The 22,221-nt window shown below is 47.1% G+C and overlaps 1 protein-coding gene across 2 annotated transcripts in view; it reads left to right on the top strand.

The window, feature by feature from the left end:
* Positions 1 to 22,221, top strand: part of LOC141258221 (uncharacterized) — a 67,591-nt gene that overhangs the window by 5,717 nt on the left and 39,653 nt on the right. For both annotated transcript variants that reach the window (XM_073673234.1, XM_073673235.1), the window contains 2 exons: positions 14,153 to 14,334; positions 16,443 to 16,597. In XM_073673234.1, the coding sequence (XP_073529335.1) occupies positions 14,153 to 14,334; positions 16,443 to 16,597 (337 nt within the window). The remainder of the gene's footprint in view (positions 1 to 14,152; positions 14,335 to 16,442; positions 16,598 to 22,221) is intronic.

Below are 22,221 nucleotides of genomic sequence, written 5' to 3'. Positions count from 1 at the left end.
CCATTCTAACCATCGAAACTTTAGAAATATTTTCAGTAGATATTGGGCCATCCTGCCACAAGTCAAAACTATAGGGGAGTCTTTACCAGACCGCCCAAGATTCATCTTTAGAAAAGCCCAAACAGTGGGTAACCTTGTGGCCCCCTCCATAAAAATAAAACCAAACATTCCTACACAATCTAAGGTCAGTGTGGGCATTCTGGCACCTAAAAATATGGGCTTTAAGCCATGCGGCTGGTGCGCTTGCTGCACTCGTCCAAAAATAAAAACAGATATACGGACCACCTTTACTGACTCAAGTGGTAAAAAATACTTTAACATCAAAGAATACACCTCCTGCCACACAACAGGTGTTATCTATATGATTCGTTGCCTGTGTAATAAAATATATGTAGGCCGAACCAAAAGTAGATTAGATGTAAGTGACGCGCCCCTGGGCCTGTGTCGCGCTGCGTTGCGCATGCGGGATCTTACCCGGAGCCGGATCTCTTGAGGGTTGTAGTCTCGTGGCGGTGATCCGGTCCGTGCCCAGGGAGTCAAACTGAGCGGCGATGTATCAGCGGTAGATGATGGACGACTACGCCACCCGTTGAATGCAGCTATGGAGCTGCCGCTGCAGGGCAGACCGCTGAGGCCGGTGGAAGGATGGTGCAGCGTGGATGGTATAACCCCCAACGGGAGGGGTATGGCCTCAGGGCAGCCGACGTGGATGATGGGGGTAGCAGGAACCACTCAGAGACGATGCGGTGTAGTTCAGGGTCTTTACTGGTGACAAAGATAGACCCTCCCGGAGTACTGGCTAGCGGTTGGGGCCTGGTCAGTCCTTGAGCAGATGGGATCTCCCCTGGCCAGGCGGAGTTGTAGGCCTCCCAAACTAACGATACTCTTCTGGCTACCTTGCTTGAAGCGAGTATAAGTAGCCCACGTCCCTGAGTGTACCGTGTGGTGCTCACCCGTATGGCCGGTGACTCTGGGCCTTCTAGTAGCTTCCGCTCCACGACGGCGGTGCTGGTCCCATGCGTGCGACCGTGCCTTCGGGTTTCTTGGCCAGAGGACCTGAAATCCCCTGCCTGACGGATTCTGCTGCTGGGTAGGAGTTAGTCCCCACAGCCTCGGACTCCGGGTCCGGTAAGAAATCTTCTCAGTCAGGGCGAGCTCTGCAGCTGCCAGCCCCTGACTCCTTGTAACACTGCTCCCACAGAGCTCCTGTTGTTTCTTCCTATGCTGCTTCTCTTCTCTACTTCTGGCATGGCCCTGGAGCTGGGCCCAGCCGGAGCCACAGCTCCCTGTCAGCCCTCCTGGCTGAACTCTCCCTCTCAACTCTCTAACCCTGCCTCAGCCCCAGGTTTATACAGGGGAAGTTCTTCCCCTCCCAGGACTGGGCAGGAGGTGTGGCATGCATAGGATTCCTGACCAAGAGACCTCCCACCTGCTCTCAGACGTAATATCTCTATCACTGTGGCAACCAGACCCCTGGGGTGTCACATAAGAATTAAGGAACATGTGGATAACACTAAAAAAGGTTTTAAAGGGCATCCGCTGTCCTGCCATTTTGCTGACCAAAATAACCGATCCTGCATAGGCATGTCCTTTTGTGGGATCCAAACAGTACAAAGGAATTGGAGAGGGGGTGACTTTCTGAAGCAAATAGTCCAGGGTGGAATCCAAATGGATTTTCACTCTGGACAGTTTGGCACCTAGGGGCTTGAATCATGAAATTGAACTATACACCTTCAACTAGGTGCCCCCTTTCTTTTCTTCTCTTTTCTTATATTATTTTAATTCAACCCCCTGCTCAAGCAACCTCTGGGGACGAACAGTCCCTGGTATGCCCTGAGATTTTTACAGAGTTTTAAAGATTTGTATAGATGTCTGAGTATTTTAAAACAAACAGCTTGGTTTTCTATCTTGTTTTGCATGTGCATAACAGACATCTATACATCTGTACATTTTTATTGTATTTATACTGGAGTGGACACAGGTGGCAATGAAAATAAATATACATATTTTTATATTTTTATTGCATTAAAAGTTTTAGGTCACATTTTTAAATATAAAATAGAGTTTTTAATTACTTCATAATGTTGTCATGGGTTTGTTGTTATAAAATTATAAAAATATAAAAACACAAAGACAGGAAAATATATACATTTCTTAATATCTATACACATTCACTATATATGCTGCTTTCACTTGGGTTCTAGGTTTTAGTTTTTTCTTTTGTTGGTAATAGTCTCCAGCTGGACTGAGGCATTCTCATACAGAAGGGTCCATTATTGGAATAGCCAGGATGTCTCAATTAGTAGGGCTACAAAACCAGGGGTGGATTAAGAGTAGCAAGGGCCCCGGGCAGTTTAGAAGGCGCGCCCCCCCCCCCACACACACACCTGATGTATTGACGCGCCCCTGGGCCTGTGTCGCGCTGCGTTGCGCACGCGGGAGCTTACCCGGAGCCGGATCTCTTGAGGGTTGTAGTCTCGTGGCGGTGATCCGGTCCATGCCCAGGGAGTCAGACTAAGTGGCGCTGTATCAGCGGTAGATGTTGGACGACTACGCCACCCGTTGAGTACAGCTAAGGAGCTGCTGCTGCAGGGCAGACCGCTGAGGCCGGTGGTAGGATTGTGCAGCGTGATAGTATAACCCCCAACGGGAGGGGTATGGCCTCAGGGCAGCCGACGTGGATGATGGGGGTAGCAGGAACCACTCAGAGACGATGCGGTGTAGTTCAGGGTCTTTACTGGTGACAAAGATAGACCCTCCCGGAGTACTGGCTAGCGGTTGGGGCCTGGTCAGTCCTTGAGCAGATGGGATCTCCCCTGGCCAGGCGGAGTTGTAGGCCTCCCAAACTAACGATACTCTTCTGGCTACCTTGCTAGAAGCGAGTATAAGTAGCCCATGTCCCTGAGTGTACCGTGTGGTGCTCACCCGTATGGCCGGTGACTCGGGGCCTTCTAGTAGCTTCCGCTCCACGACGGCGGTGCTGGTCCCATGCGTGTGACCGTGCCTTCGGGTTTCTTGGCCAGAGGACCTGAAATCCCCTGCCTGACGGATTCTGCTGCTGGGTAGGAGTTAGTCCCCACAGCCTCGGACTCCGGGTCCGGTAAGAAATCTTCTCAGTCAGGGCGAGCTCTGCAGCTGCCAGCCCCTGACTCTTTGTAACACTGCTCCCACAGAGCTCCTGTTGTTTCTTCCTATGCTGCTTCTCTTCTCTACTTCTGGCATGGCCCAGGAGCTGGGCCCAGCCGGAGCCACAGCTCCCTGTCAGCCCTCCTGGCTGAACTCTCCCTCTCAACTCTCTAACCCTGCCTCAGCCCCAGGTTTATATAGGGGAAGTCCTTCCCCTCCCAGGACTGGGCAGGAGGTGTGGCATGCATAGGATTCCTGACCAAGAGACCTCCCACCTGCTCTCAGACATAACACTGCCGTTACTGTGGAAACCAGACCCCTGGGGTGCCACATTCCCCCCTAGTGAAATTTAGTACTCCGGGACTAAACATATTTTTAGAAAAACATAACAAGGTATAAACAATAATAATACAATAAGAAAAACACATAAAGATGGTTACGGCGTGTCCGCAACCGGGTGCAGTCTTTGAAGAAAACAAAGGTGTCCATTTCACCAAAACAGGGAGACGTAACCAGGTAGGGGTCTGTCCTGCCCCGAGTCCTTAACAGTCTTTTAGTCCATCCTGGGTTACGCTCCACTAACTGTACAAAGGATTCCCGGTAAATCCACCAAGGACTCCTATAAATTACTAGAAACACATAATTATTTACAGGATATGGCCGCTCTCAGTCCTCGGCCAGTGGGGATAAGGATTGGCTGCTCACAGTCCTCAGCCTGGTAAGGGATAGGGGATGGCTGCTCACAGTCCTCAGCCTGGTAAGGGATAGGGACACACGGGGAACAATTCACTAATCCCAACGGGGACCATATTTTAATTAGCAGCAGTCCTTGTACCCTAACGGGTAACTATTTACAGCTCTTTATTCATGCTACTTCCCTTCAGTAGCTATGTCCTCTTTGTGCTCCCTCCTGAGGGTAGTCCTCAGACCCGTCCGGGTCCTCTTGGCTTTCCTCGTATTGGTAGTACTGCAGCTCCTCCTCGGTTAGCTGGGTTAGTATCTCTGCGACAGTCCTCCTCCCAGGTGGCCAGGACTTTACCTCCCTTTGGGCTGCCCCGGTTAGTTGGGCCACCAGGATGCTCACTTTTTGCTCTTCTGTGAGGGGGTACACCTGGAAGAGGCTATCCAGCTTTTCTCTAAAGTCATTCAGGGTATGTGACTCCCCTGAGTATTGGGGTAGCCAGGCTGCTCCCGGGATATAGGGCATGGTGAAAGGCATGACTGCAGCAGCGCTGGTGCTGGCGGGGGTTGAGGCAGTGAAGCTCTCCTCCGTATCCGACATTTTCCTCCCCCCCAGTGGACCGTGGCCTACCTTGCGATGATCCTCTTCCATAGGCCGCGGCTCCGCAGTGGATCGTCAGGGTCGAGGACCTTCCGTCGCGCTCCTGTGACGTCGGCGTCTGCTGGGCTCCTTCCAGGACCTTACGCAACGTCCGGACGTGAGGCGGGGCTTCAGTTCTCGCGCGCTTTTGGAGTCCACGCCCCTCTTCTTCCCGCGCGGCGTCTTCAAGATGGCGTCCAACGGCGGGAAAACTCCACGGAAGGCGGGAAGAAGGCTGAAAATGGCGCCGGATGGCGGGAATCTTCACCGATGGCGGGAGGAAGGCTGAAGATGGCGCCGGATGGTGGGAATCTTCACCACTGGTAAGTTTGAACAGTCTTTTTCAGGCACGCAGTACCCGGTGGTTGCGGGCACGAAATCCTGCCGACTACGCCAAAAGCTGACGTGCCCCTGGGCCTGTGTCGCGCTGCGTTGCGCACGCGGGAGCTTACCCGGAGCCGGATCTCTTGAGGGTTGTAGTCTCGTGGCGGTGATCCGGTCCGTACCCAGGGAGTCAGACTAAGTGGCGCTGTATCAGCGGTAGATGTTGGACGACTACGCCACCCGTTGAGTACAGCTAAGGAGCTGCTGCTGCAGGGCAGACCGCTGAGGCCGGTGGTAGGATTGTGCAGCGTGATAGTATAACCCCCAACGGGAAGGGTATGGCCTCAGGGCAGCCGACGTGGATGATGGGGGTAGCAGGAACCACTCAGAGACGATGCGGTGTAGTTCAGGGTCTTTACTGGTGACAAAGATAGACCCTCCCGGAGTACTGGCTAGCGGTTGGGGCCTGGTCAGTCCTTGAGCAGATGGGATCTCCCCTGGCCAGGCGGAGTTGTAGGCCTCCCAAACTAACGATACTCTTCTGGCTACCTTGCTAGAAGCGAGTATAAGTAGCCCACGTCCCTGAGTGTACCGTGTGGTGCTCACCCGTATGGCCGGTGACTCGGGGCCTTCTAGTAGCTTCCACTCCACGACGGCGGTGCTGGTCCCATGCGTGTGACCGTGCCTTCGGGTTTCTTGGCCAGAGGACCTGAAATCCCCTGCCTGACGGATTCTGCTGCTGGGTAGGAGTTAGTCCCCACAGCCTCGGACTCCGGGTCCGGTAAGAAATCTTCTCAGTCAGGGCGAGCTCTGCAGCTGCCAGCCCCTGACTCTTTGTAACACTGCTCCCACAGAGCTCCTGTTGTTTCTTCCTATGCTGCTTCTCTTCTCTACTTCTGGCATGGCCCAGGAGCTGGGCCCAGCCGGAGCCACAGCTCCCTGTCAGCCCTCCTGGCTGAACTCTCCCTCTCAACTCTCTAACCCTGCCTCAGCCCCAGGTTTATATAGGGGAAGTCCTTCCCCTCCCAGGACTGGGCAGGAGGTGTGGCATGCATAGGATTCCTGACCAAGAGACCTCCCACCTGCTCTCAGACATAACACTGCCGTTACTGTGGAAACCAGACCCCTGGGGTGCCACAGTATCACTTGACATGTCACATGATCTCCTGTGATAGATCATGTGATAGTTCACGTGAAATTAATTTGGCACAACTTATTAATTACAATAATTTTTTTTAGGCTGTGTGCCCAATATGCGTTTTTTAAGCGTTTCCGCAGCGGCAATTCCGCTGCAGAAACGCTTAAAAAACGCTTGGTAGAATGTCTGTCATGTTCCCCAATGATAATCTGCATGTGCTGTGCATATGCAGCGGAAATTTCCCTGCGGATTATCATTGCGGAAAAATCTGCAGCACTAACAATTATTTTGCAGAAGCGCTGCGTTTTCGCCGCCATTGACTTGCATTGGAACACATGGAATCCGCATCACTGCATCTGTACATGCAGAATCCATGCGTTTCAATGTGCGGATCGTACCCGGGTTTGGAGAAGAGGAGACTCTCCTCCGGACCCGGGTACCATAGAACCTGTAAAAAAAGAATAAAATAAAAAATAAATATTATACTTACCTTCTGATGGCCCCCGGTGTCTTTATCCGATGCGTCCTGGCTTGCCGGCAGCTCGCGATGGTCTGAAAAGGACCTGCCGTGACGTCATTTAGTCATGTGACGGGTCATGCGACCGCTGACGTCGGCAGGCCATCAGAAGGTAAGTATATATTTATTTTTTTACATTCTTTTACGGTCACACTATATAAGTCCATGCCAGTTGCATGGATTTATGTAGTGTGACCAAGTTGTCAAGCACTTTCCAAGTGATGCTAAAATCGCTTGTCAACCCACATGCGGAATTGCTAGTGAGGAACGCTTCACATCCGCATGTCCCTGGCAGGAAAAACACATGTACAATCCGCATGTGTTTTTTCTGCCAGGGAGATGCAGAAACGCTCAAAAAAAATCCAGAGCATTTCTGCATCGTGGGCACATAGCCTTACATTAATTGTATGACTCAATATTGAGCACACGTAGCCATCTATACACGGCAGGAGGCCGCACGTAGCCATCTATACACGGCAGGAGGCCGCATGTAGCCATCTATACACGGCGGGAGGCCGCACGTAGCCATCTATACACGGCGGGAGGCCGCACGTAGCCATCTATACACGGCGGGAGGCCGCACGTAGCCATCTATACACGGCGGGAGGCCGCACGGCGCCATCTATTCACGGCGGGAGGCCGCACGGCGCCATCTATACCCAGCGGGAGGCCGCAGGAAGCCATCTATACACAGCGGGAGGCCGCACGGTGCCATCTATACACAGCAGGGAGCCACACGGTGCCATCTATACACAGTGGGAGGCCGCACGGCGCCCCCCCAGAGACAGCGGGAGGCCGCACGTAGCCATCTATACACAGCAGGGAGCCGCACGGTGCCATGTATACACAGCGGGAGGCCGCACGTAGCCATCTATATACAGCGGTAGGCCGCACGGAGCCATCTATACACAGCGGGAGGCCGCACGGAGCCATCTATACACAACGGGAGGCCGCAAGGAGCCATCTATACACAGCGGGAGGCTGCACGGAGCCATCTATACACAGCGGGAGGCCGCACGGTGCCATCTATACACAGCAGGGAGCCGCATGGTGCCATCTATACACAGCGGGAGGCTGCACGGCGCCCAGACACAGAGACAGCGGGAGGCCGCACGTAGCCATCTATACACAGCAGGGAGCCGCACGGTGCCATCTATACACAGCGGGAGGCCGCACGGAGCCATCTATACACAGTGGGAGGCCGCACGGAGCCATCTATACACAGCGGGAGGCCGCACGGAGCCATCTATACACAGCGGGAGGCCACACGGAACCATCTATACACAGCGGGAGGCCGCACGGAGCCATCTATACACAGCGGGAGGCCGCAGGGTGCCATCTATACACAGCAGGGAGCCGCACGGTGCCATCTATACACAGCAGGAGGCCGCACGGCGCCCTCCCCCAGAGACAGCAGGAGGCCGCATGGCGACATCTATGCTCAGCAGGAGGCCGCACGCAGTCACGCATGCAGTCACGCACACACAAACATATACAGACATATACATACACGCATAAACACATTTAAAACACAAAAATACATATAAACAGACATCACACAATGATATCTGCCTGCAGACACATACATACATACATACACATACACACACACTCACCATCCCCCGGCTCGGCTCCAGTCCTCCTGGCTCCTGCTCCTCTCCGGTGGTAAGTAGCACTGCAGGCCGGGCGCGCACTGCGTGACGTCACAGCTAGGAGACACGGCCGCGCACAGGGCCGTGTCTCCTAGCAGTGATGCGGTCGGGCCAGCACAGGGAAGTTAACTGCTGCAGTGCTGGCCCGGCCGAAGAAGAAGCAGCGACCGTGCACTGCTGCTGGGGGAGTGGTCCGGGGGCCCCCCCGCCACTGTCTGCCGGTATGTGCCGCGGGGCCGCACATATAATGAGGGCAATCCGGCCATAAACACCCCAGAGCCCTGGGCCCCCTGGAGACCCGAGGCCCCGGGCGGTAGCCCGGATTGCCCTCATTATAATCCACCTATGTACATAACCACTATTCACCTGGGGGGGCCACACCCTGAAGAAGGACAGTGAATCCTTCGAAACGCATTGGACTTTGTGGCCCGTCTCAGGTCCTGTAGCTCTCTGAGCAGTGACGTCATTCTTATCGCCACGCCCCCCCGTGTGCGGTAGCAGCAAGTGGCGTAGCTTCCGTCCACACTAGATTCTTCCAGAGCAGAAGCATCGCACGTGAATTCCAGGACTCAAGCTCATCTTAGGAGGTCATAACAAACTGCTCAGGTATTTCAGCCCTTTGACCACCTTCTCCTTTGTGGCACCTGCAGTGTTTATGTTCATGCATGTTGACCTCTGCAGCAGTCGTTTTAGGACTTTTTTAGAGAGTCTGGACTATTCTTTGTTGCCCTTTTTCATTTACTTCTGACATTACAGTAGACAGGGTACCCCTGAGATTAGCTGGTTCACTCTGTTGATGGTATCTGGTTCACCTTTATTGACAATCACTATATAGATGTTCTGGCTACTCCCAGTCACATATTGTTTCTTGTGAATGTCAGCGCAGTAGTATATATTCCACTATACATATCCCTCTTACCAGGGAGGCAGATCAAACGTAGCCTGTTTTACTACCAGCAGCGGCTAATCTTTTGCACCAGTTGAGCGCGAGTGGGTAGAGATCTTTTACTCAGTTTTGCATATTTTGTCTTGGGTAGTCGAATTTTGCCTAAAATTCTTTATTTATTTTCTGTGTGTTTTTAGGTTAAACCATGGCAAAGACAAAGCCAAATTTATCAGCAGATGTCAGGAAGCTTATTATTCTGAGAATGAAGTCAGGCAAAAGCCAAAAAGAGGTAGCTATATACAAGGATATACTGGAGAATGTAATGCTGCCATATGGTAAAACCAAAGTAGGCAGGGGATGGAAATTCCAGCAAGACAATGATCCTAGCCACACATCCAATTTAGTCAAAAAATTGGTTAGCAAAGAAAAATGTTCACCTGTTGTAATGACCAAGCCAAACACCTGATTTAAACCCTATAGAGCACCCTTGGGATGAGTTAGGGCGATGAGTTGGGGCCCGTACCCATAGAAATAAAGATGAATTGTTTGCAGATTTGCAAATGGAATGGAGCAAGATCCTTCAAGATGTCTTGAATACCCTCATGGCTTCAATCCCCCATCGGTGTGGTGCAGTAATTAAAGCAAGAGGTTACAAAATACTACATTATGGCATTGTAAACTATGAATTACTCTCTATGTTGTGATCAATAAATAGTATATGCAAAACTTTTGGCAGTCAGTTTTCCTTAATTAAATTACCATACCTATATTCAAAAGCATTTTGGCTAAAATTAAGGTCTTATATGATGACAACTTCATGCACTTTCCATTCATCACCAGGAAAATGGCATCACAACAACCAGACAGAAGTAATCACACTTAAAAAAAAAAAGCAAAACTTTTGGTCGCAACTGTATATAAATATCGTGGCTATGTAAATAGGGACCATGTTAAAGTTATTAGTCTGTGTGCTGTTGTTTCAATACAATGAAAGTTTTATCACCAGGAGATTATCACTGCCCAGACCACAGTGCACTTGGGCCCTGGTCTGTCCACACCCCCTCCTCTGATAAGCAGCTCACTGTCAATAGACAATGTAAATATAAAGTTGTGATGGGGGTGGGGTTAGCTTTCTGAGATCTGCTACATGCTACATCTAAAAACTCTGATAGCTTACAGGATGCAGCAGTTCTGACACAAAGTGATACATGATTAGAATCAGGGTCTGATATCCTACATTATGCTGCTCTCAGATGAGGTTAGCAAAAACCTGCTGACAGATTCCCTTTAAAGGGGTTGTCCAGTCAAAAGTGATAAGTCTACAGTCACTGTGTGACTGCAGACTTTTGAATCCCTCCAACGCACGCACTGTGCACTGTGAGGATTCGCTGGTATGAGACCCGAGGGTATGTACAGTGCCTACAAGTAGTATTCAACCCCCTGCAGATTTAGCTGGTTTGATAAGATGCAAATAAGTTAGAGCCTTCAAACTGCAAACAAGAGTAGGTTTTATGAACAGAAGCATAAATCTTACAAACCAAAAAGTTATATTGCTCAGTTGAATTTTATTAAATTTTAAACATAAAAGTGTGGGTCAATTATTATACAACCCCTATGTTTAATATTTTGTGGAATAACCCTTGTTTGCAATTACAGCTAATAATCGTCTTTTATAAGACCTGATCAGGCCGGCACAGGTCTGTGGAGTTATCTTGGCCCACTCCTCCATGCAGATCTTCTCCAAGTTATCTAGGTTCTTTGGGTGTCTCATGTGGACTTTATTCTTGAGCTCCTTCCACAAGTTTTCAATTGGGTTAAGGTCAGGAGACTGACTAGGCCACTCCAACACCTTGACTTTTTCCCTATTGAACCAGGCCTTGGTTTTCTTGGCTGTGTGCTTTGGGTCATTGTCTTGTTGGAAGATGAAATTACGACCCATCTTAAGATCCTTGATGGAGGAGCGGAGGTTCTTGGCCAAAATCTCCAGGTAGGCCGTGCTATCCATCTTCCCATGGATGCGGACCAGATGGCCAGGCCCCTTGGCAGAGAAACAGCCCCACAGCATGATGCTGCCACCACCATGCTTGACTGTAGGGATGGTATTCTTGGGGTCGTATGCAGTGCCATCCAGTCTCCAAACGTCACGTGTGTGGTTGGCACCAAAGATCTCGATCTTGGTCTCATCAGACCATAGAACCTTGAACCAGTCTGTCTCAGAGTCCTCCAAGTGATCATGAGCAAACTGTAGACGAGCCTTGACATGACGCTTTGAAAGTAAAGGTACCTTACGGGCTCGTCTGGAACGGAGACCATTGCGGTGGAGTACGTTACTTATGGTATTGACTGAAACCAATGTCCCCACTGCCATGAGATCTTCCCGGAGCTCCTTCCTTGTTGTCCTTGGGTTAGCCTTGACTCTTCGGACAAGCCTGGCCTCGGCACGGGAGGACACTTTCAAAGGTTGTCCTGGCCGTGGAAGGCTGACAGTAGTTCCATAAGCCTTCCACTTACGGATGATGCTCCCAACAGTGGAGACAGGTAGGCCCAACTCCTTGGAAAGGGTTTTGTACCCCTTGCCAGCCTTGTGACCCTCCACGATCTTGTCTCTGATGGCCTTGGAATGCTTCTTTGTCTTTCCCATGTTGACCATGTCTGAGTGCTGTTCACAAGTTTGGGGAGGGTCTTAAATAGTCAGAAAAGGCTGGCAAAAGAGATCTTTAATCCACACATGTGAAGCTCATTATTCTTGGTGCCTGAACTACTTCTTAATACTTTAGGGGGACCAAACTGAATTCTTGTGGTTTGAGGGGTTGAATAATAAATGACACTCTGAATTAACTTTTTACGTTTAAAAAAAAAAAAAAAAAAAAAATTTGCTGCAGTGCATTTCCCACTTCCAGGCTGATCTACAGTACAAATGTCACAATGCCAAGTTAATTCCGCATGTGTCAACCAGCTAAATCTGCAGGGGGTTGAATACTACTTGTAGGCACTGTATAAGGTATACATACCCCCGGCCATTCAGCTCCAAGTGTATGGAGCAAGGCCACACCCTGTCTAGTGACGCGGACGGCCAGTTGGCACACAAAGTGACTGCAGACTTATCACTTTTGACTGGACAACCTCTTTAAGGTGTGTGTTGCATGATTTCTTCTATTCATGTTCATTAAAAAATATATATTATGGTACGTTTTTCAAGCAGACTTTAGCAGATAATTAGGAATGTCATGGTGCCAGCTCATATCAAGGCAGTCATTTTACAACTACAGTACTATCTTGGTGGAAAAGACTCAGGACGAGAAGTAAAGCATATGTTATAAAAATGAAATTAGTGATATTTGTGCAAAAATCGAACAGGATAAAAGTCGAGCGCAATGAGGATATAAGTAAGAAATATAAAAGCCTATAGAAAGTGATTGGAAAAGTCAAAGAGAAGGCAGGGAGATGGTGGAGATAACTGAAAAAAAAGAGCTACAAATGTGCATAACTGGCTAGTTTGTAAAGATGGGACTGCCGGCAACCTCTGGCAGTCCCATAAACAGTAAATGGATTGGTGTGGCTACCACTTCATTCCAAAGAGCATTTCAAAGCCCCATTATAAGAATCACTGGCGGACCCCAATGGCTGGATACCCACTGGTCATCCAGTTACTACCACTACTGTGATAAGGTGATGATTTTAAATATTGGGAATAATGTGTTAGGTATTGAATGAAATATGGTATAGAATGAAAAAAAATGCTCAAAGTTTGGGGCAGAAGTGCACAGCATGAGTACACGCAAAGTAATGAAGGAGTCCATGGATCCGTACACTGCTGTGCTCTATGTGCAATTATGCCTATGTCTCATTAAGAAGTCTATGATTTTCTCTGGAGCGTAAAAACACTGAGCGTTGTTCATCAGTGCTTTTAATCCGATTTTCAGCAATGTTTGGTCAGTGGGTCAGTTTTTACCATCAGTATTTCAGCAATGATTTACACTGATTAAAAACAAAAATGAAAAGATTCTCCCATACATCACAGACAGCACACGGACTGCACTTGGATCAAAAAGGGACTTGTCACCTGGAGTTTTTGGGGACCACTTGATCTACCAAAAATCACAGACATGTGAATAGCCCTATAGTGTATAATATATGTTCTATCTGTAAAAAAAAAAAAAGGACAGAACTTGTACAGGACTCAGAAGTCAGATAAGGTGTTAAGCTGAAAGCTTTTGTCCCATAATTTGAAGAATAATTGAAGGTCTCAAACTTTTTGATCCAAGTCACAGATCACAATTACCCACAAATGTCTATCACTGATAACATCCAAATAGCATCAGTGTGCCAGAGAACAGCTGCAGAAATTCTGCAACAAATCCCCCATACGTGATGACAGCCTAAATGTAAAAGACATTGGCACAAAAACTGGAATTTCCTGCTTACATTCGATCACCTTTGACAGATTTTGATTATTTTTTTTCTTAAAAAGGACCCTTTATCAAATGTAAAATACAATGCAGACATCAAATACTAAAACAAAAAGGACAATTAAAAGGTATTGGAATGTGGAAATAATTATGGCCACTAGATGGCATCTGAGGACATACGTAAGTATTAGACAAGACATTATAAAGAATAGCATCAACAGCTTCAAGCGCAGACCCAAATAGGTATTCTGATAACAGTAAGTTATAAACTATCAACAGGATAGGTGGTAACTGCTAGATCAGTTGGGGTCCGATCACTGGAATCCCCTCTGATCTCCAGCATGACAGTCGAGTATATGTGGCAGTCGAGCATGCAGACTGCTGCACACTGCTGCTCCGTTCTTCCTCACTTAGCCTCTTCTCTATAGCCAGATACAGTACAGTGCAAAATGTAATTAAATGTTTCAAATTATTTTTATACATTACAGCCCCTTAAAAGCACTCGGTTTATACATACGCATGCACAAGCCAGTGTACGGCATGATGGGGCGCAATGATTTTTCTTCATGATGTGCCCTATAATTGAGTACTAGGACCCAGGAAAGAAATTACATCACTAAGGATACATTAAATTGATGCCTCTGCTAACAAATAGAATTCATCAGATTTTTGACATCACTACCTCGTTGACCTAGGTAGAAGAGTTGGAACCTAGCTCAGCACACATGTAAAAGTATAGTATAGGATTATAAATCATTGTTGTATTATTTAATTTTCAGATACAGTGAAAAGTGGCAAAGAATGAAACACTGTGAAAAAATGAAGAACTTGTGCAATATGACAGCAGAATTATTGAAGAAAGAGAACGTTTATGAAAAGATATTTGCTGAAGTTAAAGCGAAGAAAGGAAATGCAAGTTCCACATGGAAATCAAGTGAAGACTTTAAAATCTTACGAGACAGTAAGCTGACGAGATCTTTTTGTTGCTTGTGATGTAATACAGCCTACAAAACCAGCATTTGATTCATTCTATGATATATTAAATTGCATTCTGAACTACAAAATGAGAATGTGAAATGAACTGTTTTAAGACTTGTTTACAACGCTGCGTTTTTGGTGCAGCATTTTCCAGTATCCGCAAAGTAAATGAGATTTCTGAAATTTCTTGCATATGCTGCTTTTTTTTTTGCTGATTTGAACCATCAAAGCATTTTTCTTCTCAAATCTGCAGCATATCAATTCTTTCAACATTTTTGCAGCATTTTCGCTTATTCAAATGAATAGGAAAAACATGTAAAAACGCATAAAAAAAATGTAAAAACGCATGTATTTTATGCAATATTTTTTCTGCCAACACTTTGATTTTTGCTGTGGAAAAATCTGCTTCAAATACTCAACGTGTGCACATACCCTTAGATTGTAAATTCCACACCATACAATCTACATAAGGCCACGGACAAAACCAGGAGTGGGTAATAAAAAGCAGAATTGCTGCACTTGTTTCCATTATACTTTTTCTCTGATTGTTCCTCACCTGGTTTTGGCTCCCACTCCTGAGAAAAAATACTGATCGAATACTAATAGTGGGGCCGTGGCCTAAGACTTCAAATTTAACATCATGTAACAACATATAAATGACAAAGGAGACCAATGTCAAGCTAGAATTAAGTGTGCCGAATCTCATATCTCTAGCACACTCCTATAGATGCATATATACATAAAAAATACATACAAACATTACACATGTATTCACAATAAACACACAAACATATTGTACACTTTAAATGCATCCACACACCTTAAGCACACATAGAAAGATAATACACAAATATGCATAAACATTAAACACACGTTGCACATACGTATTGTCACAACTCTGTTTTTGGGTATCCCGGGGCCAGGGGCACCTACTCTGTCCGTAATTCTAGGGGCGCCCTAAATGGCCTTGTTCCCCGGATTACTTCTTAAGGTGAAGACGCCGGAGCCACATACCTTGTCTGAGCTGCTCAATCCTCCCTCAGTCTGTCCCCCCCCCCCCCAGGTTAGAGGAGAGTAGTAGTGTATGGCAGTATATTAACCTGACTAACAAGGTAATACAAACAAGGATAAAGGAAAATACTAATCTTACAATTAAATGGACACAAACAACAGAGGTTAACACTGGGAAGTGGAGGAAAGGGAACAAACCAAAATAGGAGAAGAATAGGATTAACAAGCAACCTAAACCACACAACAGTCTAAGCTGAAATCCACCAAACGCCTTCTCAAATAACCACTCCCACCACACTACTAGAGCCGTGCAGCATAAGCAAGCTCTAGCAATGATAGCCTGTCAAAGCCCAGTATATATAGTAGCAGGGAGTGGCTAACACTGGACAGCTAAGAGCCTAAATAAAGGTAAGCTTCCAGGAGCTCACAACTGAGCAGATTAACCACTGCACTGCTAAAATAAACCTGCTACATTTAATATGAAGGTGAAAGGCTTCTAGTGAGTGCAGGAGTGGGAGGAATCAGACGCTGCAGTCTTCTGGCTCCTCTCTGTCGCGGTAAACCTGTGACACATGTATACACATTACACACACATTACAGACACTTACACACATACTGTTTATACATACAAATGCCTCTTCACATAGGAAAATGACTGTAACTCTAGTGCTACCTATTGGATGTAGCCATCCTAAAAGCCAAGATCAACCCTTTTAAGGCAGAAGAAGTCAAAACCAGAAAATCCATTTGTGACACGTGTTTTGGGGGTGTTTGCCTCTCATCAGTGCAAAGCTTTACTCTTTCCCCCTCCCTTTGTGCCTCTGTTACTGCATCAGATCAGTGCCAGATCAGATTTTGTCTGCATAGTGCCATAGAATAAAAAACAATAATTTTTGGGAATGGTTGATTGTTGGTAGATTCCCAGACCATCCAGAAAATTTGGCAAGTATAGTCTCATGTAACTAGTCCAAACAAGAAATGTATGTTTTTCCCACAGCAATGAATCATATGTCAGCTTTTATGTTTGTATTGAATTTATCCTGATTATCCAAATATAATTGGATCTTCTTTTTCTTTCAGCAACTATTAGTGCCCCAGCGGTGACTGTGACTGCCTCATCAAACACCGTATTAGTATATATCACTGCTCCACTGCTGTTGTATCACCTCAAGTACACTGGCACTGATTATCAGAAGAAAATGTCTTTTTCTATTAACCTGTCAGCTTCGTCAAAGGTAAGACCTGAAATGAAACACATCCATTTGTATAAAGCAATATCAATCTTTCTGTATCACTCCTACAACAAAAGGCAGATCATTATTATTGTAAGTTTGTGTAAGATTATGAAATTGAATAAAATGGTGAGCTATAAATGGTGACTGGTCATAGGATATTGTGAGGAAAGGGAAATGTGGTTGGGGCAATGACATAGACCTGCAGATACCCTATTCTAATGGTTTTCCAAAAAATGCACAAAGACCATATGGCCCAGATTCACTAAGACTTTCGTTGTACACTCCAATCTTAAAGAAGCGCCCCCATCAAAATTTGTATCCCTTAATATATTATCATCATATTATATACACTGTGTACTTACTGTATAATTGCTCATTTTGCCCTTCTACCCAGTGAATTCTTCTATATTCTCTTTCAATATAGAGTAGTACATCTGTAAATTCATGATATCACAAAAGAAATATAGCTCCCTGACATCAGCCGCACACTCATGCAGCCCCATGTAAGGACACTGACACCACCATGCTTCACTGTAGGCAGCATTCATTTTTATTTGCACTCCTCACCTTTGTGGAGCCATTCAATTTTGAAGCCATCAGTTCCAAAAACATTTATATTGGTCTCATTAGTCTTCATATTTTTCAGCATGGGCCTATAGAAAATTGTAGGCAGGCTTTTTTGTGGATAGACTTTAGGAGAGGCTTTCTTCATGGACAACACCCATGCATGCCACTCGTCTGCAGTGTACTCCACAGGGGCAGACATATCATTGGTGCAAACAGGGGCCCGAGGAGTAAGGGGGGCCATTTTCAACTACAAAGCAGCAGGAATTATGCATTATGATGAGTTATTGGGCTGCAAAGAGCCCATATATTGATCTTGCACACAGACCCTCTTCTGTTCGTGTCTGCCAGACAGTTACACGTATCCCAAAATGGTACCAATAAGCCCTCATATTTCTCTGTAAACAGAAAAATGGAAAAGTTACAGCACTCAGATTAAGACAAAAAAATTAATTTTTTAAACTGATTTCCTGTTCCAAAGTAATAAAACCTTATAAATTGGGTATCAATATATTGACTTGTACTACATAACTATATATTTATTTATTTAGCACAGTGAATGGACAAAAAAAACCAAAACAATTCTAGTAAAAAATAAGATTTTACACAACTCTTTTGAAAAATGAAAAGGTTATGGGACTCGAAAAATGCTAATCAAAAAGTTTTGTTTTAGCAAAGGCAGTAAAACATAAAAAGCTAATAAATTTGGTCCTGTCATTATCGAATCAATTTCAGAAAAAAATAGAATGTCAAATAAACTGAATGGTGAGCAGTGTTTAAAATGTTAATATTTCAGAGATATCACTCTTGGAAATTTTATGTTAATGAGCTGCAAGTGCAGGGGGCTTAACCCTGCACATGCAGCTCTCCAGCCTCTTTTCCTCTTTCCCCCCTCACTGCCAGCCTCCCATCACTGACTGACAGGTCACTGTTCTCTCAGTGAGTAGCGCCCCCATCCGAGATCTCATGCAAGCGCCATCACTCCCAGGAAATTCTGGCCACGGGAATGATACACTTTAACGAGATCTCAGGAAACTGGAAAGGGACATCTCAGAAATGGAAACACTGATTTTTAAAACAAAGGCATGGATTTATTCAGCATGACTGTGATGTAACATAGATACTATTACTTTGGGGTACAAAAATCTGCTGAGAATAAGAATAATAAAAAAAAACACGATTACTGTTTTTATTTTAATTTTTTTCATTTCATCTCCTAAAAAGTGTAGTTATAATTAGTGTTGAGCATTCCGATACTGAAATATCGGGTATCGGCCGATATTCGCGGTATCGGAATTCCGATACTTAATTCCGATACTTTTGCAATATCGAATACCGGAATCGGAAGTTTCCATAATGCCTACGCTCTGCAGTGTCTCTGAAGGATGACAAGCTGGATGGCAGCACTCAGCTGCGATCCAGCCTGTCATCAGAATGCCATCCCAGCGTGAGAGAATTCTCCTGATTGTTTAAAAGCCGGCGGGCGGTAAAAAGCCGCCGGCTTTTAAACAATCACACAGCCCCATACTGCTTCCCCGCAGCCTCCCACCCCGATCCTCCGCTCCCCTCGCCACCTCCCATCCCGATCGTAAGTTAGGACCGGGCGGGGAGCACAGCACCAAGGAGGGGGGAGCGAAGGACCCGAGCGGGGAAGCCGGCAGTGAAAAGACTTCACCGCCAGCTTTCCCGCCGGTTATTTCAAATGAACAGCTGAGGTATCAGGTGATACTGATCAGCTGTTCATTTGAAGTAGCAGCGGTGCCCTCAGAGGGTTCATGTGAGTTCATGCTTGACTGCATTGCATGAACTCACATGAACTTTCCCACGGCCGCACAGGTGAGCCTCACCTCCCAGACCATCAGCCCGTCATGATTGGTGCGTGCGCGATGTCTGCGGGTGTGTGCGGTGTCTGTGCGATGTCTGCGGGTGTGTGCGGTGTCTATGCGATGTCTGCTGGTGTGTGTGCGGTGTCTATGCGATGTCTGCGGGTGTGTGCGGTGTCTATGCGATGTCTGCGAGTGTGTGCGGGGTCAGTGCGATGTCTGGGGGGTGTGCGGTGTCTGTGCGATGTCTGCGAGTGTGTGCGGTGTCTATGCGATGTCTGCGGGTGTGTGTGCGGTGTCTATGCGATGTCTGCGGGTGTGTGCGGTGTCTATGCGATGTCTGCGGGTGTGCGCGGTGTCTGTGCGATGTCTGGGGGGTGTGTGCATGCAGGCAAACATAGGCCGATGTGACACTACTACTCCCATCGGCCTATGTCTGTCCCCCGTCCACTCGTGACAGCAGGATCAGCTCGATGGGAGCAGTAGTTCCCATCAGCCTGATCCTGCTATTTAAATTGCCCTACTGTGTCCCCAATATATTTTAAATACATTTCATTGGTGGCCAGTGGTTACCTACAATAAATTAATTCATACATTACCTGTCCCCGCCGATCGCCACCTAAAATAAAGTAAAAAATAAAAAAATACACCTATACTCACCTAGACACCTAATTCCCCGAAGCCATCGATCTCCTGTAATAAAATGTAAAATAATAAACCACAACCTTATCCTTACCCCTCCGTAGTAGTCCACGAGTGTCCCACGATGATCTCCAGTTTAGAGCTGCCACATAGAATGTGACCGCTCTGAACCGCTGCCGCCGCTAGAATGACGGGGCCGTAAAGCAGCCCCGTCACTGCATAAGCGGGTTCGCCGGAGTTCAGGCAGCGCTGCTCCGGTTAGCTCCTTTACGGCCCTGCTGTATCGTGAGAAATTCCCACGGTACAGCAGTGCCGTAAAGGAGGTCTCCGGAGCAGCGCTGCCTGAATGCACTCCGGTGACCTCAGTCAGGGGCTCCCGCTGCCGGGAGCGGACGTGTTCCCGGCAGGGTGAGCTTACAGCAGCCATGCACAGCTGTCACCATCTCCCGATGTGACAGCTGTGCATGGGAGATCAGCGCAGGAACGTGGACAGGTAACTATTTTTTTTTAAGTGAACTAAGCATTAAATAAAATGGTGTGTTTTATTTCAAATAAATTATTTTTTTCTGGGTGTAGTGTGTGTTTTTTTCTTTTTAACACTTTGTAGATTAGTAATGGGGGTGTCTTATAGACGCCCATCATTACTAACCTGGGCTTCATGGCAGCTGGCGCTGACATGAACCCCAACCCTATTACCCCCTGCCACCGCACCAGGGCAGCGTGGAAGAGTGAGGCTAAGTGCCAGAATTGGCGCATCCTATGGATGCGCCATTTCTGGGGCGGCTGACGGCTGGTGTTTCTAGCCTGGGAGGGGGCCAATATTCATGGCACCCTTCCTGGGCTATTAATATCAGCCCCCAGCTGTCTGCCTAGCCTTTGCTAGCTATTAAAATAGGGGGGACCCCACGTCGTTTTTTTGGGGGGGTCCCCCATTTTAATAGCTAGTAAAGGCTAGGTATTCAGCTGGGGGCTGATATTAGTAGTCTGGGAAGCTCCGTGGGTATTACCCCCTTCCCAGGCTTCAAACATCTGCCCCAGCCGTCGGCTTAACCTCCGCTAGAGACTAAAATTATGGGGGATCCCACGCCAATTTTTTTTTAAATAAATCCTTTATTTTAACACTAAATGACATTTGAGGAGTTAATAAAGATGCAGTCCCTAAATTATTATTTATTTTTTAATTAATTTTTCCCAAAAATTTTGACGTGGGCTTTGCCATATTTTTGTATGCCAGCCAGGTACAGCATCCAGCTTCTATGAACCCGCCATTTTCCGGGGTGGCTGCGGACTGCAATTTGCAGCTGTGACGGCATCCCGATGAGCCGAGTCTCTCACGGTCACCGCATGCGCAGGAGAATTCTCCCACACGGTCAGTGACGTGCATGAGGTGAGCTGAGTTAATTGTCGGCTCATCTGGATGCCGTCACAACCAGACACTGAGGAGCGCAAGCATGCCTGCGCTTCTCAGTGTCTGCGGGATGACAGGCTGGATGGCAGCGTTCTGCTGCGGTCCAGCCTGTTATCTCGATGTAGCAGAGCTGAAGCTGTCGTGGGAACCATGGAAAGGTAAGGATGAGGTTGCTTTATTATTTTTCTTTTATTGCAGGAGATCGTTGGCTTCAGCTGGAATGGGCGTGACGGTAAGTATGGTTTAATTTAGAACAATAAAGGAATGTGTCTTTATTTCAATTAAAGGACTTTATTCTGGGTGTTTGTGTTTTCTTTTAACTTTGACTATGGGGTTAGTAATGGGGGTGTCTTATAGACGCCTCTCCATTACTAACCTGGGCTTGATGTCAGCTGGCATTATAAGCTGACATCAACCCCAACCCTATTACCCCCTGCCACCGCACCAGGGCAGCGTGGAAGAGCGAGGCTAAGTGCCAGAATTGGCGCATCCTATGGATGCGCCATTTCTGGGGCGGCTGACGGCTGGTGTTTCTAGCCTGGGAGGGGGCCAATATTCATGGCACCCTTCCTGGGCTATTAATATCAGCCCCCAGCTGTCTGCCTAGCCTTTGCTAGCTATTAAAATAGGGGGGACCCCACGTCGTTTTTTTGGGGGGGTCCCCCATTTTAATAGCTAGTAAAGGCTAGGTATTCAGCTGGGGGCTGATATTAGTAGTCTGGGAAGCTCCGTGGGTATTACCCCCTTCCCAGGCTTCAAACATCTGCCCCAGCCGTCGGCTTAACCTCCGCTAGAGACTAAAATTATGGGTGATACCACGCCAATTTTTTTTTAAATAAATCCTTTATTTTAACACTAAATGACATTTGAGGAGTTAATAAAGATGCAGTCCCTAAATTATTATTTATTTTTTAATTAATTTTTCCCAAAAATTTTGACGTGGGCTTTGCCATATTTTTGTATGCCAGCCAGGTACAGCATCCAGCTTCTATGAACCCGCCATTTTCCGGGGTGGCTGCGGACTGCAATTTGCAGCTGTGACGGCATCCCGATGAGCCGAGTCTCTCACGGTCACCGCATGCGCAGGAGAATTCTCCCACACGGTCAGTGACATGCATGAGGTGAGCTGAGTTAATTGTCGGCTCATCTGGATGCCGTCACAACCAGACACTGAGGAGCGCAAGCAT

The sequence above is a fragment of the Phyllobates terribilis genome, unplaced genomic scaffold (genome assembly GCF_046119375.1).
Source record: "Phyllobates terribilis strain yellow unplaced genomic scaffold, ASM4611937v1 Scaffold_3__8_contigs__length_932513732, whole genome shotgun sequence".
Taxonomy (NCBI): Eukaryota; Metazoa; Chordata; class Amphibia; order Anura; family Dendrobatidae; genus Phyllobates; species Phyllobates terribilis.
Note: the sequence above shows the minus strand (reverse complement) of the source record. Positions and strands in the feature narration are given on the sequence as shown.